This window comes from Hemitrygon akajei, unplaced genomic scaffold (genome assembly GCF_048418815.1).
Source record: "Hemitrygon akajei unplaced genomic scaffold, sHemAka1.3 Scf000033, whole genome shotgun sequence".
Taxonomy (NCBI): domain Eukaryota; kingdom Metazoa; phylum Chordata; class Chondrichthyes; order Myliobatiformes; family Dasyatidae; genus Hemitrygon; species Hemitrygon akajei.
In genome coordinates, this window is record NW_027331919.1 from 12,559,541 (window position 1) to 12,585,408 (window position 25,868).

At 46.7% G+C, this 25,868-nt stretch overlaps 1 protein-coding gene across 1 annotated transcript; it reads left to right on the forward strand.

Moving 5' to 3' along the window:
• Positions 1–455: 455 nt before the first annotated feature.
• LOC140719893 (uncharacterized) lies at positions 456–16,922 on the forward strand. Its single transcript, XM_073034819.1, has 7 exons — positions 456–541; positions 5,593–5,761; positions 7,356–7,472; positions 10,708–10,923; positions 12,786–12,928; positions 13,338–13,402; positions 16,689–16,922. The coding sequence occupies exons 2-7, from the start codon at positions 5,695–5,697 to the stop codon at positions 16,861–16,863; spliced, it is 783 nt and encodes a 260-aa protein (XP_072890920.1). The 5' UTR covers positions 456–541; positions 5,593–5,694; the 3' UTR covers positions 16,864–16,922.
• The last annotated feature ends 8,946 nt before the right edge of the window (positions 16,923–25,868 follow it).

The following is a 25,868-nucleotide window of genomic DNA, read 5'->3' on the forward strand; positions in this document are numbered from 1 at the left end:
GCTTTCTTAACTACCCTGTCTCCTCTGTACCCTTTACAGTGACACACTGTCTCCACTACACCACTCCCGTCTCGCTCATACATCCTCGTTTACAAGCAACCACGTCTCTGTGACCCAGTCACTCTGCTGCACATTGCATCGTCTCCATCATCCCGTGCGTTCCCTACGCCCCTCCCCGTCTTCGTGATACACTCCAACTGCTAAACTCTCACTATCTACGACACCCCCCTCCCCAGCTCCCTACTCTCCCCTCTCTCTGTGTCTCAGGCAATTGTGGGGAGTATGAGGGAGAGTTGACGTTTAGTATTACACTTCCCACTTTCCACGATATCTTGTGAGCTTCTCCAATGCTCTCTATGCACAGGCTGGTCATGTGGTTGCACACCACTTGCATCAGAATATGCAACCTATCCCTGGCCTCCTCTCTCCTCCCCTTCCTTCCTCTTCCCGCAGCACACCAACAGGTTACACACAGACACACCATCTCCGAGAGACACACACATAATTCGAGATCCCCGGAACGCCGAAAGGCTGGGTATGGGTGAGTGGGGAGAACGGAGGAGGGAGTGGGTTGCGAACTGTTTCTGACTCCAGCAGAGTGTGCTGCGATGGTGCCGGAGCAACTTCACATGTCTCACCCCGGGAGTGTGTGATGGATCGTTGTGCAGGGAGCGTTACTCTGTGTATGTTTCCAGGCCTGTGTGATGGTGTTGTACGGAGGGAATCTCGCTCTGTCTCTGACTCATAGTCATGGGTCAGTGGATTTCGGTGTTTAAAAAGACTCCGATAAGAGGTAGGGAGCAAGCAAATGGTAACTCACACGTTCTGCTCCAAAGACTGCAATCAGAACGCCCTTTCTGTGGCCTCCAGTTATCTCCCCTTCCTTCCTCTTCCCACGGCACACCATTCCTTCTCTATGATTCTTAAATGGGTGAGTGAGCAGCCAGAGGTCCTGGTCCATACCAGTTCCACGGACATCGGTTTGAATAAAGTGGTGGATTTCCAAATTGAGATCAGGGATTTACCAATCAAATTAAACGACAGGACAACTGCCCGTCCCCGTGAGCCCAGGCATAGGGAGACCCTACAGATTAGCACATGGTTCAAGCGTTGACATAGGTGTGAGGGCTTCAAAATTTGACATCATTGTGTTTTTTCAAAGGAAGGTGAGGTCTGTACAAAAGATATAGAGGACGGTTTGCACATAAACTAAAGGGGAACTGATTGTTTGCCAGTACTGGGAATGAGAGTTTGCGGGTGAGTTGTTGAGCTCGAGTAGCAGGGGGATGGGATTCAGAGTTCCAGAGCAGATAGCGGAGTTGGTGTGGAGATCGATGTTGTAAAGTCCTCAGACAGAGACGGGAATCAAAGGGTTATTTCAAAGCACGAGCTTTAAAGAAAGGCAGCTGAGCTGCTCAGGAATGAATCCACACACTGAGATATGATATTCCGGCCATGACTGAGACGTGGTTGCAATAGGAGAAAGCGGAACAGCGCGTAATTTCGGGGTTCCCTATTTTCAGGCGTGGGAAAGCGAAAGGAATTACAGGAGGAGGGTTGACATGACTGGGCAGAGAAAATGTCACCGCAGTGCACAGTCAGAACAGACAAGAGAACTTGTCTCTGTGAGGCTTTATGGATGGAAATGGGGAAATGAGGGAGTATCGCTCTGTCTCTGACTCCCAGTCATGGGTCGGTGGATTTCGGCATTTAAACAGACTCCCATCTGAGTTAGAGTGCAGAAAAAAAGGGTAACTCACTCATTTTGCTGCAAAAACCGCAATCTGATCACCATTTCTGTGGACTAAACTCTCCTCCCTTTCCTTCCTCTTCTCTCAACACACCATTCCTTCTCCATGACTCTTAATTGGGTGAGTGAGCCCCACGAGGACCTGGTCCATATATGAATATTGACCATTTCCTGGTCCATACATATGAATGGGAAGATGGCTTTTCAATGTGAGGTCAGGGATTTAGCAATTAAGTTAAAGGACAGGACCACTAACCGTCCCAGTGTGCCCAGACCAAGGAAGACTTGGTCTATATCGGCACCAATGACATCAGTATGGATGGAAGGTGGTTCTGCAAAGTGAGGTCAGGGATTCAGCTGTTAAATTAAAGGACTGGACCACCACCCGTCCCAGTGTGCCCAGACCTAGGAAGACCTGGTCTATATCGGTACCAATGACATCAGTATGTATCGGAAGGTGGTTCTGTAAAGTGAGGTCAGGGATTCAGCTGTTAAGTTAAAGGACTGGACCACCACCCGTCCCAGTGTGCCCAGACCTAGGAAGACCTGGTCTATATCGGTACCAATGACATCAGTATGGATGGAAGGCCGTTCTGCAAAATGAGGGCAGGGATTTAGCAATTAAATTAAAGGACAGGGTCACCACCCGTCCCAGAGAGGCGAGACATAGGAAAACCATACAGATTACCACGTGGCTCAAGAGCTGGTGTAGTAGGGATGGCTTCAAAATTTGGCATTAGTGTGTTTTTTCCAAGGAAGTTGGGATGTGTTCAGAAGAGATGGAAAACGGTTTACACCTAAACTGGAGGGGAACTGATACTCCAGCGGGAAGGTTTGTCAGAACAATGCATGAAGATTTTGGGGAGAGTTGTTAAACTCGAATTGCAGGGGGATGGGATTCAGAGTTCCAGCGCAGGTAGCAGAGTGGTTCTGGGTCCTGACGTTGTAAAGACCTCAGAGAAAGTCTCGAATCAAAAGGTTGAGCATGTTGCGACCAGTGTCCCGAGCTGCGTATATGTGAATGCAGGAAGCGTTAAGCCGCTGTGCACAATAAATTATGATATTATAGACATTTGTTTCAGAATATAGCTGATGGGGGAGCAAGCATGACAAAACGATATTTCGGGTTTCCCTATTTTTAGACGTGAGATTGAGGAGAGGTGACATTGCTTGCCTGAGGAAATGTCACCACAGTGCACAGTCAGAACAGACGAGCCGACTCGTCCCAGTGAGGCTATATGGGTGGAAATGAGGAATAAGAAATGTATGGTCGTGATCATGGGGCTGCATTATAGACCAGACAACAGTCCGCTGGATTAGGATAAACAAACCTGTAGAGAGATCGCAGACGTTTGCAGGAAACATAAGAACATGATAATTCATAGGTAGACGTCCCAAATAAATAAAAAGAGAGTGTACAGGAGCCTCAGGACCCAAACCTCCCGGATTACGATCGGTTATTACCCCTTAACCATCAGGAGGGAGGTACAGGTGCTTCGGGCACACACCACTTAGTTCATGTACACTTACTGCCGCTCAGCCATCTGGAGGGAGTTACAGAAGCCTCTGGATCCACACCGCAAGGTTCAGGAGCAATTATTATCCCTCAACCATCGGGAACAGTGGCAGGAGCCTCAAGACACAAACCACTAGGTTCAGGAACAGTTACTAAACTTCAACCATCAGGAGGGAGGGAGGGTGGTACAGGAGCCTCAGGACAAACACCCCTTAATATCCTTTTGCTCTTAATATACCTGTAGAATCTCTTTAGATTATCCTTCACCTTGACTGCCAAAGCAACCTCATGTCATCTTTTAGCCTTCCTAATTCTTTCTTAATTTTTTTCACTTTTATAGTCCTCAGGTAACCTCCTCCCTGTTTCCTATACTTGTCATACATCTTTCCATCTTCTTTATGAGTTCCAGTATCCCTAATGAACCAAGTTTCCATATTCTTATTCACTTTTCCCTTTAATCCTGGCTCGAACATACAAGCTCTGTTCTCTCAATAATTCTCCTTGTAAGTCCTCCCACCTACAAACAACATTCTAGCCAGAGAACAACCTGTCCCAATCCACGCTTTTTAGATTTTGTTCTCATGTCTTCAAATTAGGCCTTTTTTTAAGAACCTCTACCCGAGCGCCTGATCTATCTTTATCCATCTTCAAGTTGAAATTAATATTGTTATGATCATTGGAACACTCACTTCCACCACATGTCATAACTCGTTCCCTGATAGGAGATCTAATATTGTTTAATCTCCAGTCGATACCTCTATATATTGATGTAAAAAACTTTCATGAACATATTTTACAAATTCCAACCTGTCTTGACATTTAACAGTATGAGAGTCCTAACCAATATGTCGAAAATTAAAAGCCCCTTCTATCACAACTTTATGTTTACTGCAGTTGCCTGCCATCTCTCTGCAGATTTGGTCCTCCAATTCTCTCTAACTGCCGGTCTATAATACAACCCTATTAAGAGAGGAAGTGAGTGTATCAGACGAATGTAGGAGGGAAAGGGCAAAAGGAAAAGAGGAACGATGTGGTGCAAGAGAAGGGGGAGGGTTGGGTGGAGGAGTAAGGAAGGGACGGATGGATAGAGGGCGACGGAGGGGGAGGGCGGGTAACTGGAAGAAGGGAGAGATTCTGACAGACAGCTGGAATTCCCGGGCTGAACGCTACCAAATTCCCAAACCCTCAAAAAAGCGGAATGGAGAGGGATAATGCAGGGAACTGTGCTCGGGGGGCAAACGGTAGATGGGTGAGTGGTATCTACAGTTTGGGGTGACACGGGCGTCGTTGGTGGAGAGGAGAAAGAAAAAAGGAAAGACAAATGAGGGAGTGGGTTGAGATAATGAGGAATTGTTGAAAGTGGGGGAAGTTGGGAGAGAAGGGAAGAGAAGAATGGTGGACGCAAAGGCGGTGAGAGAGAAGGGACAGAGAGGCTGAAAGAGAGAGAGAGATGAGATAGAGATAATGTGGGCGTGTATGTGTGTGCCTGTGAGAGAGAGAGAGAGCGCCATTGTATAAAGAAGGGAATATAGAGTGCACAACTGGAAGAGAGAGACGAGGAAACAATGAGAAGGGCAAGAGTGGAGGGGAGCTGTTCAGGTTAATCGGTGGAAGGGGGAGCTCACTAATCTTGTTGGTGTTTGGGTGTTTGCCCTGGGGCCGTGGTTTCTCGCAGACAGAGCGTCTGAAGCCCCGGCGATGAGCAGGTGTAGTGGGAACGTCCGTCGCGCAAACCAGGAACCAACCGGGGAATGTAAATCTCCAGAACAACCGGGAATCTGTATGAGGGAAACAAATCACTCCGACATTCTTTCCACACGCCGTCCTTCTCTACCTCCCTCCTTCCATTCCTTTCGTCTCTCTCCCCATTCGACTACGCTCTCCCTCATCGTCTACATTCCTTTTCCCTCATCCCTCCCTCTCCTGACCGCTTTCTTCCCTGTGCCACACTCTCTCTCCTTCCTATCATCCTCTACGCTCCTCTCATTCCATCTCTCTCCTTCTCTTCCTCCCGTATACACGCCCCCACTTTTCTCCCCCTCTCTCCCAAACGCCTCTCCCTCTATTTCGCTACCCATCTACTTCCGTTTTCTCATCTCCATCGCTCTTATTTTCCCTTCACTCCCACCTCTCTCCCATCATTTCCCTCTACCGTTCCTCCCACTGTCCACTGTCACCCAATTCTTTCTCCGTCGACACGCTATCTCCCCCTCTCTCACTCCCCCTATTTCTCCCCACTCTTATCTCTGTGGGCCACCCTCTCGCACACTCCCAATCCCTCTCCACGGCACCTCCCCAAGACGTGCTCTCGGTTACTCTCTTTCAGCCGCTCATCTCGTTTTTCTTGGTGTCGGTCGGACTCCAGTGTCAAAACAGACTTCCTTTGACAACCTTCCTGAGATCAGAGACGCAGAGAATCCTCGACAGGATGGACGACAGCGAGACTTACGTGAATGTGAAATTCACAAAAACGGACTCAGAGACTCCTTCCAGAGGTGAGTGGGGCAGAGAGATGGAGGGAGGGAGTTTCACTCTGTGTCTGACCCCGGGAGTGTGTGATTGGACGTTGTGGAGGGACAATCCCTTCTTGTCCCTTCGCTCTACTCTCCCTCCTCTCACTCTGCACAAGCCTTATCACTTTCCCCTTCTCTCTCCCTTTCCCTCTCACGTCATTCTTGTGTTCCCTCTCTTCTCCCCTCTATCCCTCTTTTCCCATCTCATCCGCTCTCCCCTCTCTTGTCCTCACTCAGCCCCTTGTCCCTCTCTTTTCCCTCTCCTTCCCATGCTGTTCCCTTTCTCTCCCTTCCCTCTAACGGCCCCTCCCCACTTTCTCCTTCCTTCAAACACACACACCTTCATTACCCCTCTCCCCGCCTTCTCTCACGCTATCTGTCCCTCAATTCCCTCTCTCCCACTCTCTCTCCATTTCCTTCCCTCTTTTCCTCCACTTTTGCATCCCTCGCGCCAATAAGCCATACGCCTTCTTCACCACAGAGTCAACCTACGCAGCTGCTTTGAGCTCGGACACCAAGATCACTCTCATTCTCCACCATGCCCAGTGTCTTACCATTAATACGATATTCTGTCATCGTATTTGACCTATCAAAATGAACCACCTCACACTTAACTGGTTTGAACTCCATCTGCCACTTCTCAGCCCGGTTTTGCATCCTATCAGTTCCCCGCTGTTCTGTCTGACAGCCCTCCAACTATCCACAACACCCAAACAGGGTGTCATCAGCAAACCTGCTAACACATCCCTCCACATCTTCATCCAATTCACTTATAAAAGTCACGAAGAATAAGGGTCCCAGATCAGGTCGCTGATGGACTCCACTGGTGACTGACTCCTAAGCAGAATATGACCCGTCTACAATCACTCTTTGATTTCTGTGGGAAAGCCAGTGGTGGATTCACAAAGCAATATCCCCTTGGATCCTATTCCTCCTTACTTTCGCAGTAAGCCTTGCATGGGGTACCTTATTTAATGCTTTGCTGAAATCCGTATACACTACATCAACTACTCTTCCTTCACCAATGTGTTTAGTCACACCCCCAGAAAAAAATGAATCAGTCTCGTAAGGCAGGATTTGCCCTTTACAAAGCCATGTTGACAACTCCTACACATATTATACTTCTCCAAATGTTCATAAATCCAGCCTCAGGATCATCTCCATTAACTTAACAAATGCTGAGGTAAGACTCACTGGTCTATAATTTCCTGGGCTATCTCTTCTCCCTTTCATGAATAAAGGAACAACATCCACAACCCTCCAATCCTCCGGAACCTCTCACGTCTTCATTGATGATGCAAAGATCATCGACAGAGCCTCAGCAATGCAATCTCTTCCCTCGCCTCCCACAGTAGCCTAGGGTATATTTCGTTCGGTACCGGCGACCTATCCGATTTGATGCTTTACAAAAGCTCCATTACATCCTCTTTCGTAACATCTACATGTTCAGGCTTTTCAGTCTGCTGCAAGTAATCACTACAATCACTAAGATACTGAAGTACAGTATTCATTAAGTAACTCCTATTGTTTTATTAAATATTTATTGTGATCTTATGGTCGTATGGTATCTCTACAGCTGCGCAAGAACGGGAGTCGAAAGTGAAGATCGGAAATAGACCGTACAGTCTGATCTGCCTACTCTGCCTAGTTACGTTCGCCCTCATCGTGATTGTGGTCGGACTCTCGATCCATGGTGAGTGGAACGGTCTCCGGATGGAGTCAGACCGTAAATAAAGAGAGTGGAATATATTGAGATTGTAATACACAACAGTGAAACCAACACACCCCTTACCGTAACACCGATGGAAGAGGGCAGCATACATGAGGTATAGGAAACAAAGATCAGATGGGTCTATTGAGGAAAATAAGGTAGCAAGAAAAGAGATGAAGAAGGGGCTGTGACAGAAAGAAGGGAGAAAGAGAAGGCCTTGGCGAGTAGGGTAAAAGAAAACCCCAAGGCATTCTTCAATTATGTGAAGAACAAAAGGATGATAGGAGTAAAGTCAGGACCGATTAGAGATAAAGGTGAGAAGATATACCTGGACGCTGTGGAAGTTAGCGAGGTCCTCAAAGAATACATCTCTTCGGTATTCACCAATGAGAAGGAACTTGATGACGGTGAGGACAATATGAGGGAGTTTGACATTCTGGAGCATGTTGATATTAGGGGAGAGGAGCTGTTGTAGTTGTTAAAATGCATTAAGACGGACAAGTCCCCGGGGCCTGACGGAATAATCCCCAGGCTGCTTCATGAGGGGAGGGAAGAGATTGCTGAGCCTCTGGCTAGTATCGTTACGTCCTCGTCGTCTACGGGAATGGTAAAGGAGGATTGGAGAGAGGCGATTATTGTCCTCTTGTTAAAATAAGTTAGTCGGGATAGTCCGAGTAATTTTAGCCCATTGAGCCTTACGTCTGTTTTGGGAAAGCTGTTGGAAAAGATTCTCAGAGATAGAATCTATGGGCATTTAGAGAATCATGGTCTGAACAGGAACAGTCAGCATGGCTTTGTGAAGGGCAGATCGTGTCGAACAAGCCTGATTGAATTATTTGAGGAGGTGACCAGGCATATAGAGGAGGGTTGTGCAGTGGATGCGATATACTTGGAATTTAGTAAGCCATTTGACAAGGTCCGAAATGGTCGAGCTTATTTAGAAAATCAGAAAGTATGAGATCCAGGGACGCTTGGACAGATGGATTCAGAAGTGGCTTGCCTGGAGAAAGCAGAGTGTCGTGGTGGAGGGAGTACATTCGGACTGAAGTTCCGTGACTAGTGATGTTCCACAAGGATCGGTTCTAGTACCTCTGCATTTCGTGATTTTATTAACGACATGGATGGTAGAAGGGCGCGTTGGAAAGTGTGGAGACGACACAAAGGTTGGTGGTCTTTTGAATATTGTTAAGGATTGTTGTGGTGGATTGGAGGGTTGTGACTAGTGGTGTCCCAAAAAGATCTGTTCTGGGACCTCTACCTTTCGTTTTTTTTTTTTATAAATGACCTGGATGTGGGGGTAGAAGTGTGGGTTGGCAAGTTTGAAGGCGCCACAGAGATTGGTGGTACTGTAGATAGTGTAGAGGATTATCGAAGATTGCAGAGAGACATTGATAGGATGCAGAAGTGGGCTGAAAAGTGGCAGATGGAGTTCAACCCGGAGAAGTGTGAGTTTGGAAGGACAAACTCCACGGCAGAGAACAAAGTAAATGGCAGGATACTTGGCAGTGTGGAGGAGCATAGGGATCTGGGGGTACATGTCCACAGATCCCTGAAAGTTGCCTCACAGGTAGATAGAGTAGTTAGGAAAGCTTTTGGAGTGTTAGCTTTCAAAAGTCTATGGATAGAGTTTAAGAGACGCGATGTAATGATGCAGCTCTATAAAACTCTAGTTAGGCATAACTTGGAGTGCTGGGTCCAGTTCTGATCTCCTCACTATAGGACAAGGTTCGACATGGTAGAACGTATTTAGAAAGTCAGAAAGCATGAGATCCAGGGACGCTTGGCCAGGTGGATTCAAAAGTGGCTTGCCTGGAGAAAGCAGAGTGCCGTGGTGGAGGGAATACATTCGGATTGGAGTTCCGTGACTAGTGATGTTCCACAAGGATCGGTTCTAGTACCTCTGCATTTCGTGATTTTATTAACGACATGGATGTGGGGGCAGAAGGGCGGGTTGGAATAGTTGAATAGTTTGCAGAGAGACAATGATAAGACGCAATATTGCGCTGAGAATTAGCAGATGGAATTCAACCCGCAGAAGTGTGAGGTTGTACACTTTGGAAGGACAAACTCCAAGGCAGAGTACAAAGTAAATGGCAGGATACTTGGATACTTGGTAGTGTGGAGGAGCAGAGGGATCTGGGGGTACATGTTCACAGATCCCTGAAAGTTACCTCACAGGTAGATAGTGTAGTTAAGAACTCTTATTGTTGTTAGCTTTCATAAGTCGAGGGATAGAGTTCAAGAGTCGCGAGGTAATGATGCAGCTCCATAAAACTCTGGTTAGGCCACACCTGGAGTACTGTGCCCAGTTCTGATCTCCTCAATGCAGGAAGGTTGTGGAAGCATTAGAAAGGGTACAGAGGAGATTTACCAATATGTTGCCTGGTTTAGAGAATATGAATTATGATCAGAGTTGAAGGGAGCTAGGGTTTTACTCTTTGGAGAGATGGACGATGAGAAGAGACATGATAGATGTATACAAGACATAAAGAGAATTAGAGTGGACAGCCAGCACCTCTTCCCTAGGGCACCATTGCTCAACACAAGAGGACATGGGTTTAAAGTAAGGGATGGTAAGGTTCAAGGGGGATATTAGAGGAAGTTATTTTACTCAAAGAGTGGTTGATGCGCGGAATGCTCTTCCTGAGTCAGTGGTGGAGGCAGATACACGAGTGATATTTAATATTTAATAGCCTACCAGACAGGTACATGGAGGAGTTTAAGGTGGTGGGTTACATGGGAGGCAGCTTTGAAGGGGTCGGCACAAAATTGTGGGCCGAATGGCCTGAACTGTGCTGTGCTATTCTATGTTCTATAACACGGATGCACCCCAAACCGTGATAAAAAAAAAAATACGTTCTTTATCGTAACACAATCATGACTCATGCTGACACAGACACGTCATTCACCATAACATCAAAAATGCTGTTACAGAAGCACGGTCACGACCTTCACCGAGACACAGATACACTCCAGACCGCGACAGTGAGAAGGCCGTCGCTGTGACACACACGATACTGACGTAGACCCCCAGTGTAACATCAACAAAACTTCAGCTTGACACCGACGACACCTCTCACGGTGCCAATTTCAACACCTTCTCTGTGACACTCATCACCGTGACACTGACACAATCGTTCCCTGTGAATCGCTCGGTGGCGTGACACTGACTCACGTGTCACAGCAAACGCTAAACGTCCTTCACCATCTCTCTCAGTATCACAGATTCGTCAGTCTGAGGTCACCTGCGACCGAAGCTGTCATGAGATAAACTCAACCGTTGAATCCAAGGCTTTTCCGTTCAACTCTTATCTGTCCGATCTTAACCGAGTGCACAACGATCTCCGTCACCTGTTCACTGAGATGGAAACGAAGTACAGATCTGTCAACGAAACCAATAATCAAATTTGTGAATTGTTGACCAGCAGAAGAGGTGAGGCATCAACCCCCTCCTCCACCCGCTCCTCATCACAGGGCAGGCATGGAGAGAGGAAGCGTCACTCTGTGATTGACATCGGGAGAGTGTGAAGAGATGGTATGGAGGGTGATCCACTCTGTGTTTAACCCGGTGAGTGTGTGATGGGCTGCGTGGAGGGAGTTTCCCTCTGTCACTGAATCCAGGAGAGTGTGATGGGACGTTGTGGAGATGGATTCACTCTGTGTCTGAACACGGGATTGTGAGACGTAACAATACAGCTTCACTCGATGTCTCACACTGGGTGTTCAGATGGGACAGTATGGATCCCCTTCACTCTGTGTCTGATAGCGGCAGTCTGTGAAGGAACAGTGCCCAGAGAGATGTACTCCATGTCTGACCCCTGAAGTGTGTTATGACACCGTGGGGAGAGCGTTTCACTGTGAATACGGGAGTATGCGACAAGACGGTGTAGCGGAGGCTTCACACTGTGCCTGAATCCCAGAGGGAGGAATAAAGGGACCATCATTATGTGTCTGAAATCGGGAGTGTGCGATGGGAGAGTGTGGATGGAGCTTCACTCTGTGTCTTACTCAGGGACTGTGTGAGGGGATAGTGCAGGGGGACGTTCATACAATGTGATACCGCATTGTGTGATTGGATGTTGTGGAGGGAGTCTGAACCCATCACTGCCATGGGAGAGCGTGGGCGGAACTTCACTTTGTTTGTGAGCACAGCTGAGCGTGATGGGACGGTTGAGAGAGAGCTTCACTCTGTGACTCGCCAGGAGAAGTGTGTTGTATGGAGTTCGTAAGGAGGGAGATTTACACTGTGTTTGGTCGGGTGTGTGTGATGGGACGGTGTGGAGGGAACTTCTCTCGTTTTCTGATCCCTGTGTTATTTGATGTCTCCGCTTAGAAACAGCATCATACTGTGTTTGACCACGGGAATGTGCGGCGGGGGTGTGTTAGGGAAGTGTTCTGGGAGGTTCTCTCTGTGTTAATCGGCAGCACTGAGTATTCGGAGAGTGTGCAGGGAGCTTCACTCCATGTTTGACCCAAGGAGTGTGTGATAGTGTGGTGGAGTGAAGCTTCAGTCTGAGACTGACCCCGGAAGTGTGTGATGGGACGGTGGGAAGGAGATTCACTCAGTGTCTGATCCAGGGAGTGTGTGATTGGACAGGGTGCATGGATCTTCACTCTCTGTCTGACCTCGGGAGTGTGTGATGGGACAGTGTGGAAGGGGCATCACTCTGTGTCTGACACTGGGAGAGTATAATGGGACTGTGAGATAAAATCTTCAATCTTCGACTGTCCCCGAGATTATGAGACCTGACATTGTGGACGGAAGCCAAATATGTGTCTGACCGATCAGGAAGTGTGTGATTGAATGGCCTGCAGGGACCTTCACTCTATAACTCACTCGGAATTCCTGTGTTGGGACGGTGCCGAGGTAGTTTCATTGCGACTCTGATCTCGGGAGTGTGTGATGGGACGGTATGGAGGGAGCTTCACTCTGTGTCTGACCCCGGGAGTGTGTGATGGGACAGTGTGGAGGGAGATTCACTCTGTGTCTGACCCCGGGAGTGTGTGACGGGACGGTGTGGAGGGAGATTCACTCTGTGTCTGACCCCGGGAGTATGTGACGGGACAGTGTGGAGGGAGATTCACTCTGTTTCTGACCCCGGGAGTGTGTGACGGGACGGTGTGGAGGGAGATTCACTCTGTGTCTGACCCCGGGAGTGTGTGACGGGACGGTTTGGAGGGAGATTCACTCTGTGTCTGACGCCGGGTGTGTGTGACTGTAGGGAAGACGGTCTTCCGTCGAATGTAATGGACGGTACGCAGGGAGACTTACTGTTCCTTGTTCCTCATTTCCAGAGCAAGGGTGTTACCAGGATTGGATCAGAAATGAAAACCGGTCTTATTTTATATCGACGGTTAACACTTCCTACGATGAAGCGAAGCAGTATTGTTCGATCTCTTATTCGACACTTCTTGAAATAAATTCAGCAGAAGAACAGGTACGTGTCAGATCGACGGAAGATATATCCACACCAGAGGGAAGCTCCCTCCGCATCGTTTGATCTCACACTTCCGGGGTCAGACACAGAGTGAAGCTCCCTCCTTCTAATACCAGCACACACTCCCGGTGTCAGAAACTGAGTGAATCTCCTATACATGGTCCCTTCACAGATTTTAGGAGTCAGACCCAAAGTGAATCACCCTCGATACGGTCTCATCACACAGTCCCGGGGTCAGACACAGAGGGAATTTTCCTCCACACCGTGACATCTCATTCTACTGTGGTGAGGCACGGAATTAAGCTCCCACAACACCATCCCTTCAAACTGTCCTGGGGTCAGACATAAAGGAAAGCTCCTTAAATTTAGCTGGAATTCAATCGTTAATGATTGTGATTTAATTTCACAGAAATTTGTTGTCAAATCTGTACGCGACCAACGCAGCTCATACTGGATTGGAAAATGCAAAGACGGGTGAGATTTGGGATCTTGCAAGTTTCTGAGAAGAAAGTGGGTCGTCGGATTGATACAGCTTGCGAGAGGCGAGTGGGCAGTGGATTTATTTTGGGGACTGGCACAGGCTGTATGTGCAGTGGGATTAGTTTGTGGTCAGACACGGGTTGATAAAAAGAGTGGACATTGGTATGAGTTTGCGGACTGACAAGGACTGTGGGAAGAGAGTGGGCAATCGGGGCATTTTGGAGAGAGAGAAAGTCCTGCGGTGCGAGAATGGGCAATTGGATTTGTTTGGGTTTCGGCACGATCTGTTGGTAGAGAGTGCGCAGTAAAATTACCATAACCATATAACTATACAACAATTACAGCACGGAAACAGGCCTTTCCGGCCCTTCTAGACCATGTCGAAAGCTTACTCACACCTAGTCCCACCAACCTGCACTCAACCGATAACCTTCCATTCAAATCCTGTCCAAAAACCTAACTTTTTTTTTTTAAATGACAAAATCAAACATGCCTCTAACACTTCTACTGGAAGCTCGTTCCACACAGCTACCACTCTCTGAGTAAAGAAGTTCCCCCTCGTGTTGCCCCAAAACTTTTGCCTATTAACTCTCAACTCATGTCCTCTTGTTTGAATCTCCCTACTCTCAATGGAAAAAGCCTATCTACATCAACTCTATCTATCGCACTCATAATTTTAAATACCTCTATCAATACCCCTCTCACCCTTCTACGCTCCAAGGAACCTAACTTGTTCAACCTTTCTCTGTACTTAGGTGCTGAGACCCAGCTAACATTCTAGTAAATCTTCTCTGTACTCTCTCTATTTTGTTGACATCTTTTCTACAATTCGGTGACAGAACTATACACAAAACTCCAAATTTGGCCTCACCAATGCCTTGTACAATTTTGACATTACATCCCAACTCCTATACACATTGCTCTTATTTATAAAGGCCAGCATACTAAAAGCTTTCTTCACCATCCTATCCACATGAAATTCCACCTTCAGGAAACTATGCACCATAATTTCAAGATCACTCTGTTCTATAGATTTCCACAATGCCCTACCGTTTACCATCAATGTCCTACTTTGATGAGTGCTACCAAAATGTAACACCTCACACATAAGTATTGAACTCCATCTGCCATCATTCAGCCCATTCTTCTAACTGGCCTAAATCTCTCTGCAAGCTTTGAAAACCTACTTCATTATACACAACAGCACCTATCTTAGTATCATCTGCATACTTACTAATCCAATTTACCACCCCATCATCTAGATCATTTATGGATATGACAAACAACATTGGTCCCAGTATAGATCCCTGAAATACACCACTAGTCACCGGCCTCCAACCTGACAAACAGTTATCCACGACTACTCTCTGGCATCTCCCATCCAGCCACTGTTGAATCCATTTTACTGCTTCAATATTAATACCTAACGATTGATCCTTCCTAACTTACCATCTGCGCGGAACCTTGTCAAAGGCCTTACTGAAGTCTATATAGAAAATATCCACTGTTTTACCTTCGTCAACTTTCCTAGAAACCTCTTCAAAAAACTCATTAAGAATTGTCACACATTACCTTCAACGCACAAATCTATGTTGACTGCGCCTGATCAGACCCTGTCTATACAGATAATTATATATCATCTCTAAGAATACTTCCCATTAATTTACCCACCACTGACAACAAACTGATATGCCTATAATTGTTATGTTTACTTTTAGATTCATTTTTAAACAATGGGACCATATGAGCATTGTACCAATCCTCCGGCACCATCCCCGTTTCTATTGACATTTGAAATATTTCTGTCAGAGCCCCTGCTATTTCTACACTAACTTCCCTCAGAGTCCTAGGGATATCTTTTCAGGGTCCGAAGTCTTATCCACTTTTGTTATTCTTTAAAAGCTCCAGTGCTTCCTCTTCTTTAATCATCATAGCTTCCATAACTACACTACTTGTTTGCCTTATACAGTACAATATCCTTCTCCTTCGTGAATACCGATGAAAATAGATTGTTCAAAATCTCCCACATCTCTTTTGGCTCCACACATGGCTGTCCACTGTGATTATCTAACGGACCAATTTTATCCCCCACTATACTTTTGCTATTAATATAACTGTAGAAACCCATTGGATTTATTTTCACCTTTCTTGCCAAAGCAACCGCGTATCTTCTTTCAGCTTACTAATTTCTTTCTTAAGATTCTTTCTACATTATTTATATTCCTCGAGCACCTCATTTACTCCATGCTGCCTATATTTGTTGTAGATCTCACTCTTTTTCCAAACCAAGTTTCCAATATCGATTAAAAAACATGGCTCTCTCAAACTTTTAACCTTTCCTTTCAACCTAACAGGAACATAAAGATTCTGTACCCTCAAATTTTCACCTTTAAATGACCTCCATTTCTCTATTACATCCTTCCTATAAAGCAAATTGTCCCAATCCACTCTTTCTAAATCCATTCGTATCTCTTCAAAGAGGGCTTTTCTCCAATCAAAAATCTCATTTCTGGGTCCAGTCCTATCTTTCTACATAATTGTATTGAAACTAACGGTATTGTGATCACTGGACACGGAGTGATCCCCAAATCATACCTCCGTCACCTGACCCATCTCATTCCCTAACAGCAGATCCAACACTGCCCGTTCTCCAGTTGGTACCTCTATGTATTGCTGCAAAAAGCTATCATGTATACATTTTACACACTCCATACCATCTAGCCCTTTAACAGGATCGGCTTCCCAGTCTATGTGTAGATAATTAAAATCTCGCAAAATCACAACCTTCTGCTTACTACAAATATCTGCTATCTCCTTACAAGGAGTCAGGCAGTGGGTGTAGTTTGGACTGACACTGATCTGTGGAGTGGGGTGGTGAGTGTGAACACTTAGGCAGAAGCAACAGGCCTGTGGGGAGCCAGTAAAGAATGGGAGCATTTTGAGGACTGACATGTGGCCTTGGGAGAGACTGGCTCTGTGGGAATATTTTGCGGACTGACACGGGCCTGTGAGGAGAAGGTTGGGTACTGTTATTACTCTGGACTCTGACACCGATCAGTGGGTAGAGAGTGGGACAAGGGATTACTTTGGTGACTGACACAGGGCTGCCGGGGGAGAGTGGGTCAGTGAGAGAATTCTGCAGACTGACACAGGGCTGTGCTTAGAAAGTGGGGTTCTGGGATATGTTGGGATGCCAGAGGTAAATGGCGAGGGAGGGTATCAGTGATTTTGGAGACTGACTGCTGGAGATGCGTTGAAATTGTTTACGCCTCTTTGATAGGAAAGTGGCTTCGAATGTCATGTTCCGGATGTACGGTGGAGTCCCCGAGTGCGGTGAATGTACATGGTACACTGAGCTTAAACATTGCAGTCAGGTTCGTACGCGCTTCGTCTGTGAGAAGTCTGCACCTTTGTGTCCGGATATTTCTGAAAAGATCCGGGATCTCTGTCAGTAACCAGTGGGACCGACCTGAATATAATGATAAACCCTCTTTCTCCCCCATTTCCCTTAACCACTCACAATACCCCTTCCGCTCCGCTGCCCCTCACCCTTACCCTATTCTCCTCCTTCCTTCTATCACAATCTTACTCACCATCTTGTCCTCTCTTTACCCTCGTCCCTATAAAGTCACTCTTCCATCCCTCTCCACTCCCACCTCCTTAGTTTCATGCATATTTTCCTTACACGCTTTCTTACCTCCCATTCCCCCAATTCCCCCTTCTGTTCCCGGTCTCTCCCTCGATTCTCTACTCTGCTTCTACCCACTCTCCCCATCCCACTGTCTCTATTTTATCTAAACCATATCGCTCCCCGCTTCAGTCTTTAGCTACACTCCCCTCAATCATGTGCGTTAATGTTCCCGATACCCCAGTCCTGGCGAAATAGAGTGCACGCATTACCCTGATCAGTGTCCCTCGCTGTTTTGTACACCTCTGTAAGGTCACTGGAAAAAGTCTGAGAATTCCCAACCTCGCTCCATAACTCAGTCCCTCCTGTCCCGGCAGCTTCCTCGGAAATCTCCCTCTGCAATCTTTCCAGTTCGTTGAGATTTTTCTCAGAGCAAGGCAAGCAGAACTGAACTCCATACTCCAAGTGCGGCCTGACCGACGTCATCTGCAACTGCAACGTGACCTCCGACCCCCGTACTCAGTGTCCTGACTGATGAAGGCCAGCGTGTCAAATGTCCTGTCCTCCTGTATCGCATCTTTTCCACCGGATTCACGGTCTGTTTTATTATCTGTGACTTAGACCACCCGAGATTTGATCTTTTGAAGAATCAGTAGGGTGCAAATATGTAAAATTACTGTCAATTGCAAAAAGCTAATAAATGCCGCATGAAATGTGGAGGTGGTGCTGATGCGTTCAATAATATGCTGGCGGAGGGGAAGAAGGTGTTCCTGGTTCATTGAGATTTCAGTCTCCTATTCGTCATCAACCCTCCTTCCCAGCCGACCATCCTCGTCACCGTCATCCACGACTTCCCCTACAGTCCTCCCGTTTCCGCCACCGCCACCTTCTTCTACACACCCTGTCTCCATCAACACACAGTCCCCTACACTCCGTGCCGTCTCCATTATCTCCTTCTTCTACAATTCCTCTCCCTGTCTCCCTGACCCGCTCCATCACCTGCAGGTCCTCCACGATTCCATTAACCCTCACTCTCCTCTACACGTCTCCCTCTCTGTGTTCATACGGAAGTCTGGGGAGGACGGGGTGAAGTGACGTCCGGTGTTACACCAGACTCCTTCACCGGATATCGATCTCTCGGTTCTAAGCCTCTGCACTGTTCTCTGTCAACAGGCCAATCGTTTGGTTCGATAACACTTCATCCCAGTGACCGCTATCTCACCACCACGTCTGTTCTCCCACCAAATCCCCTCTTCCAATTCTCTCCTGTTCCCTGCACATTCACTGAACAGAAACACACGCACATTCTCCGAGCCGGCACACAATTCAAGACTACTGGAACGGCGGAGTTCTGGGGATTGGTGAGAGGGAAGGAGCTTCTGAACATGGGAGTCTCTGAAGGGACCCAGGGGGAGTAAGCTTCATTTTGTGTCTGAACCTGGGTGTGTGCGCTAGGACGGTCCGGAGAAAGCGTCACCCAGAGTCTAACTTCAGGAGAGTGTGATGCGAATGTGGGAGTTTCACTCTGTGCCTGTTCCCGGGAGCATGTGATGAGTGAGTGTGGAGGGAGCTTCACTGTGTCTGAACCCGAGAGTGTGTGATGCGGTGGTGTAGAGTGAACTTTACCCAGTGTCTGACCCCGGAAGTCTGTGGTATGACGGTATTGAGGGAGATGAACTCTTGTGTCCGACCCCGGGAGTGTATGATGAGACGGTTCAATAATCCTCTGATAGATGTGGGAAGGCAGGGAGACCTGAAGAGCTCCTGACAACTTCACTTGTAAGAAGGTCATCCAGATGCACCTTCTAACTCAGTGTGTTACAGAGTTGGATCTGAAACTGGATACAGTCGGGATCATTCGGGAAGCCGAGGGGGTGATAGGGAGGACGTATAGAGATGCATTTACACCAGATGTGTTGGATACAGGAAACTGGGTGAGAGCCAGGAAGGTGAAAGGTGTTAAAACCCAGTGTCAGTGCAGAGACCCCTTGTGGCCAACCCGCTCAATAACAGGTAGACCAATTTGGATACTTCTGGATGGGAGGAGAGAGAGAGGTGCAAATGACCAAACAGTGGAAGGTCTCACCGGTCAGGTGTCTGGCACTGACTGTGTTTCTGTGGCTCAGAAATGAATGGATTGAGATATGGTGAGCTGTATCGATAGGGTTATCTTTGTTGGAGGAGTCGAAATAAAAAGTACTGTGGACCAGAACGAGATTCCTCGCAGGTATGATGTCGTTATCGTCACCAGTATATAGGTAGGGAAAGGGAGCCAGATCTACAAACTTATGTATGTGCAGGTGTGTCCAAAATTAGAAAGAACATTCAGTTTAAAATGTTAGGATTGGAAAGAGGTGTTCAGATATGTGAATCACTGGGATCTCTTCCTCGGAAGGTGCGCCCTCTATAGATGAGACGGTTTCCTTTCATTTCAATTCAATTCATTTTAAGCTTAATTGCAATTTCTTCACACATTACCGCCAGGGCCAAGCTGCTAAACACAATACCAACTGTCGCACGAGGCACAAAGCACACATAATATGTATAAAATGGAAAGATTAGAAGCATATGTGAAATACTTTCACGCTTTATGTACACGGCCACTCAATCGTGCATTTACATATATAAACAGTTTGAGGTTCTAGGCACATTAAAAACAACAGAAATCTACAAACTACAACAACCGAGCTTGCCAAGCGAACGCTGGGAGACAGCGCAGAGCCCTGCCTGGAGGCCGCACCACACCGCCCCTCGTTCTGCCGCTCCTTCGTTTTCTCCGCCATCTGGCAACCTCTCAGTTTACACCTGAACCGGATAGGAACTAATATCTCAGCGGGAAGGTTTGCCATTAAAGAAAGGGTCGTTGTGGTGTTTAAGATAGAGTTGCAGGGGGATGATAACCAGAATGATTGAACAGATAGTGGAATCATTGTTGGGAAAGAAGTTGTTAAGACCTCAGACAATGTCAGGAAGCAAAAAGGTTGAGCCCGTTCAGACTCATGTTCTGAACTGCCTCCGTTTCAATGCAGGAAGTATTGAACGTAAGGCAGATGAGCTCAGGGTAGGGGCCAACGAATGTAAACTTGATATTTTAGCCATTAGTAAGATTTGTTTGCAGGAGGGGCAAATCTGTTAGCTCACCCTTCCAGTTTACCGCTGTTTTAGTTGTACTAATGTATATATAGTTTAGGCTGAGGCGAGTCTTTAGAGGTGGAACTGAGGAATAAGAAAGGTATGAACTCCTCGTTGTCGACCACAGGGAGTCTTACCAGCAAAGATAGAAGTATCCGTTGGAGTCTGGTACTATATTCAAAACAGTGTTTTTTAGTAAAATATACAAATCAATATCAACAATGCAAATATACAGATAATACACATTAGCAATACTATACCTAAAAGTGTGGGTATAATAATAATAATCAATAATAAACAAGCTCTATCGTTGTCTAGTGGATAATTAATTATCATGGGAAAGTATAAATTTCAGTTCAGTTCATGTAGGCTGAGGTAGTTGTTGGTTCTTTTGTTGTAACCGTTGGAGGGAAAGAGAGAGAGAGAGAGAGAGAGAGAGAGAGAGAGAGAGAGAGAGAGAGAGAGAGAGAGAGAGAGAGAGAGAGAGAGAGAGAGAGAGAGAGAGAGAGAGAGAGAGAGAGAGGGAGAGAGAGAGAGAGAGAGAGAGAGCAAACAGTGACAGCTACAGTCATTCAAACCTTCCTTTATTTTCTTGATCCGTCGATATGTTGTTGCGGTCACTCAGGTATGACCCCTCTGTCCTTTAGCTAGACCGTTCCTCTATGGTGGACTCGTCAGGCAAGGGTGGACACACACACAAGCCACCACCGGCCTCGCTATAAACACTGTGACTTAAAATTGACCGATCCTTCGTCCGGTCTCCGATGCCTCACACTTCCTCGTGGGTTCCAACACTTCAGCAGTGCTCACTGGTGTGTCTCTTGGTGCGTCTTCTGGTGTGTCTGTGCGGTTTCTCCCCAGACCACACTTTTATCCCTACTCACGGGGTCTCAGGTGTCAATCAGTTTTCAATGGCTTAGTCAATCAAACCAGCCCACTCCGGTTGTCCACTGAGAAATTTTAATGAACAGAATAGTACCAAGTAAACAGCCTTCTCCAAAAGACAAAACAGTAAATCAATGGCTCCTCTCCTCTCTCTTATCAGCAGCAGATATTCCAATTTGTTTTCCTCTTATCTGTGTGTCTCTCTCATTCTCTCTCATGAGCAGCGTGGTAACAGTAACAGATTGTGATTCTCCCGGGGGAGGAGGACATGGGCAACTCTGCACCCTTCTGCCCATCAGAGCTGTTCATCCTTCGTAACAAGGGGCACAAGCAGTGTGGATAGTCGGCATTCTTTTCTCTGAAGAGGATCTTTATAAGACCAGAGGGCACATAATTCATGAGAAAGGATGAAAAGTACCTCAATAGTCCCTTCTTGCACTGTTTCTGCAGTGTGTAATTTAGTGGATGTTCTGTATCTTTTCCCGACACTGCTGCTGTAAAGACACACTTTAGTCAGATAGTAATGCTAAACCTGACCTGATCATGATGCATTCTGTCAGATATTCACCCGTATACACCCGTAGAAGTTACTCTGAGTATTAGATGACGTCATAAATCTGCACGAATTGAAATATTACAAGTTGTAAAGGCTGGTAAACCTTTCCAGGACACTGCTAAGTCTCTACACTAACAATTCCAGTCAATATTTGGGTAATTATAGCTGGGCTGCAAACTACACTGGTATTCTTACAATTTCCATAAGCTGGCTACATTTATTTATTTCTCTTCTGCGAGCATTTCAAAAACCTTTGGAAATTGAAGCGTTTAACATTTAAAGCTGCACCTTGTCAACCCTCTGTTACATCTCGAAAGCTGCCGAGAGGGAGGAAGGTGATCGATAGTGTCGGTGAATTCCAGTGTCAGTGTTGCACAGGGTGGAGTTCAGTTCTGGGTGTGCAAAGGTCTATGTGGTCACTTCACAGGACCATAAGATCACAAGACAAAGGAGCGGAAGTCGGTCATTCGGCCCATCGAATCTTCTCCGCCATTTCATCATGAGCTGATCCTATCTCCTCTTGGATCCATTCTCCTGCCTTCTCACCATAACGTTTGATGCCCTGACTGCTCAGATACCCATCAATTTCTGCCTCAAATACACCCAATGACTTGGCCTTCACTGCCGCCCGTGGCAACAAAATTCCATAGATTCACCACCCTCTAGCATCTCTGTTTTGAATGGGTGCCCTGCAAGTCATGTCCTCTCGCACTAGACTCCCCTACCATGGGAAACAACTTTGCCACATCCACTCTGTTCATGCCTTTCAACATTCCAAATGTTTCTATGAGGTCCCCCCCCCCACCGATTCTTCTAAACTCCAATGAATGCAGTCCAGGAGCGGTCAAACGTTCCTCATGTGTTAACCCTCTCAATCCCGGAATCATTCTAGTGAATCGTCTCTGAACCCTGTCCAATGTCAGCAAAACCTTTCTTAAATAAGTTGCCCAAAACTGCACACAGTATTCCAAGTGAGGTCTTACCAGTGCCTTATAGAGCCTCAAAATCACATCCCTGCTCCTGTACTCTATTCCTCTGGAAATGAATGCCAAAATTGCATTCCCCTTCTTCACCACGGACTCAACCTAGAGGTTAACATTAAGGGGATCCTGCACGAGGACTCCCAAGTCCCATTGCATCTCAGAACTTTGGATTCTCTCCCTGCCCCTCGACCTATCTTTGTATCATCAGCAAACTTAGCCACAAAGACATCTATTCCATAATACACATCGTTGATACACAACGTAAAAAGAAGCGGCCCGAACACGGACCCCTGTGGAACGCCACAGGTAACCGGCAGCCAACCAGAATGGGATCAATTATTCCTACTCTTTGTTTCCTGCCAATCAACCGACGCTCTATCCACGTATGTAACTTCCCCGTAATTCCATGGGCTCTTATCTTGTTTAGCAGCCTCATGTGTGGCACCTTGTCAAAGGCCTTCTGAAAATCCAAATACACAACATCCACTGCATCTCCCTTGTCTAGCCTACTCGTAATTTCCTCAAAAAATTGCACTAGGTTTGACAGGCAGGACATACCTTTAAGGAAACCATGCTGAGTTCTGCCTATCTTGTCATAGGCCTCCAGGTACTCCGGAACCTCATTCTTGACAATCCACTCCAACAAACTTTTGCTTCATTGCCCCTTTCTTAAATAGCGGACTGACATTTGCAATCTCCCAGTCCTCCGGAACCATGCCACAATCTATCGACTTTTGAAAGATCATTGCTAATGCCGCCGCGATCTCCACAGTTACTTCCTTCAGAACACGAGGATGCATTCCATCTGGTCCAGGAGATTTATCTACCCTTAGGCTATTCAGCTTCCTGAGTACTTTCTCTGTCGTAATTATGACTGCACAGATTTCTCTACCCTGACACCTTTGAGTGTCCGGTATATTGCTGATGTCTTCCTCAGTGAAGACTGATGCAAAATACTCGTTCAGTTCCTCCGCCATCTCCTCATCTCCCATTACAATTTCTCCAGCATCATTTTCTATTGGTCCTATATCTACTCTCATCTGTCTTACACTGTTTATATACTTGATAAAAGGTTTTAGTATCCTCTTTGAGAGGTTTCCAGTTTCCTTTCATAGTTCATCTTTTCCCTCTTAATGATCTTCTTAGTTTCCTTTTGTAAGCTTTTAAAAACTTCCCATTCCTCTGTCTTCCCACTAATTTCTGCTTCCTTGTACGCCCTCAGCTTTGCTTTTACTTTGGCTTTGACTTTTCCTGTCAGACACGATTGCATCCTTTTTCCATTCGAAACATTCTTCTTCTTTGGAACATATCTGTCTTGCCGCTTCTCACTTCTCGCATAAACTCCAGCCACTGCTGCCCTGCCGTTCCGTGGCCCCGGTGTGACCATCTGCCTGTAACTCCTCTCTATCGAATCCTCACTCTCCCCGACCAGACGAAGGTCATCGAGCTGCTGCTACAGTTCCCTAACACGGCCCCTTAGGAGCTGCAGCTCGGCGCACCTGGCGCAGATGTGGACGTCCGGGAGCATTGAAAACAATATTCAGAGTTTTATAGGTCTATGTCCTGGTTTTGGAAATCTGGATATTGTAATGCTCCTTGTCCACGCAATTAGCTGCTGAGTGTCCTTGTACTGGCTCGTTTGCACGACATGTTTATATGATGGTTACACCCTCCTCTTTCTCAACACGCAGAGTTTGCTTTCAGATTGTCCAGCTCCCTGCGTTGCCGTGTTGAACCCACACTGGTCAGTGTACATGCAGTCCAGAGCTGGTTTGCACTGGTCTGTGTTCCTGTAGTGGTGCAGGAGGCTGGTGTACTCAGCGGGCTGAGAATGATCGGCTCTGAATGCACAGTGAAATGCGGGGTTGTTCGTGTCTTTACCTCTACAGCAAACACGAGTCTTCACAGAGCAGTGTTGCGTTTATTGGGTTCTGTGTTTCTACCTTTTGGTGTCCCAGCAGTCTAGAGCTGGTGATGTTTATCTATCGGAGTTACAGTACAAAACTTGGTTTGTCCAGCTCTGTAACATCAATGTTACATTTTGATCCATCTCTGTACTTGTGTTAGACTCTTGTACTAGCCTGTACAAACACCGGACACAGCTGTGCTCTGGCACCTCTGTCTGCTTGTTTGCAGTGCCATTGCGTTTAGAGAAGTGTGTTCTTGTGACACAAACTAATCTTGTATATCGTTCCCACTGTCCTGTTCCTGCAGCTCGGCAGGTTAATTCTCCTGGAGGATCTGACCACTTTAGCTCTGAACATTCTGATTGGTTGTTCCCAGCACCCACGCAGGAATGTCCCAGATGAAAACGACAGTCAGGGTCGAAATAACAATTCCATCACATGCCCCCTGGGCTTCAAATCATTGACCAGTAAACATTAAGCAGTACAGTACAGGAATAGTTCTCCACCCCCCTTCCCCAGCTCACTGTGAGTGTGCTGTCAATGATGACAATTTAAGCTGCATATGTGCCTGCATGTGGCCCGCGTCCCCCACAGTTATGCTCCTTGATCGAACACTACCTCCTCAGTAGCATCAACGCGTCTGAGAATATCACCATCCGCGCTTCCTGATGTCATTCTCCCTCTCTCTGTCTCTGTCGCTCTTCCTCGCGCGCTCTCTCACCCAAACTGTCTCTCGCGATGCTTCTCTCTCCATTCCCCTCCCTCCGATATCTCATTTACAACCCTCTTGTCTCTCTCTTTCTGTCTACTCTGCTATATTTATTTTTCTTTCTTGTGCAGTTAAAAGTAAAGGCAATTTTGTTCTATCTTAATCTGTAAAACAGTAAAAAAGTCTGTTGCTGGGAGATAGTTGAAGATCCTACAGAAAGAGGAGAAAACAAGAGTGCAAGAGGGAAGGAAAGCGCGAGTTATTACGGGAGCAGGAGTGGTTGGCACTGACGAAAATATGCTCCAGGATCAGGTAGTTTTGTCTGAACCAGAAGGCTGAGGGTGGCAGCTTCGCCTGAAAATCATAAAGGTGGGAGGTGAGGTGCAAAGGCGATTTCGGTGTAAATTTGTAAAGAGTCGACCTCTCGGGTTGAAACCCTTCATCAAGACTCTGACCCGTTTGTTTTGTAACTCTGATCATCACATGATTCAACAAGGCAGGTTGCAGAATCGGGAGCAAGAAGACAGCCGAAATGTAAATCTTTATGCCATTCATTTCTGACGTTTCATGAGCTTCAACACAGGATTCCACGGGTATGTCTCCGCATTCCTTAGTTCCTCCCGGAATTCGCTCTGGGTCAGGACGTAAACGCACGTATTA

Excerpts from the sequence above, each read along its gene's own strand:
- LOC140719893 (XM_073034819.1), top strand. The coding sequence starts at position 5,695 with ATGGACGACAGCGAGACTTACGTGAATGTGAAATTCACAAAAACGGAC. Across the intron at positions 5,762-7,355 it reads CTCAGAGACTCCTTCCAGAG|CTGCGCAAGAACGGGAGTCG; the intron begins GTGAGTGGGGCA and ends GTATCTCTACAG. Across the intron at positions 7,473-10,707 it reads GGTCGGACTCTCGATCCATG|TATCACAGATTCGTCAGTCT; the intron begins GTGAGTGGAACG and ends CATCTCTCTCAG.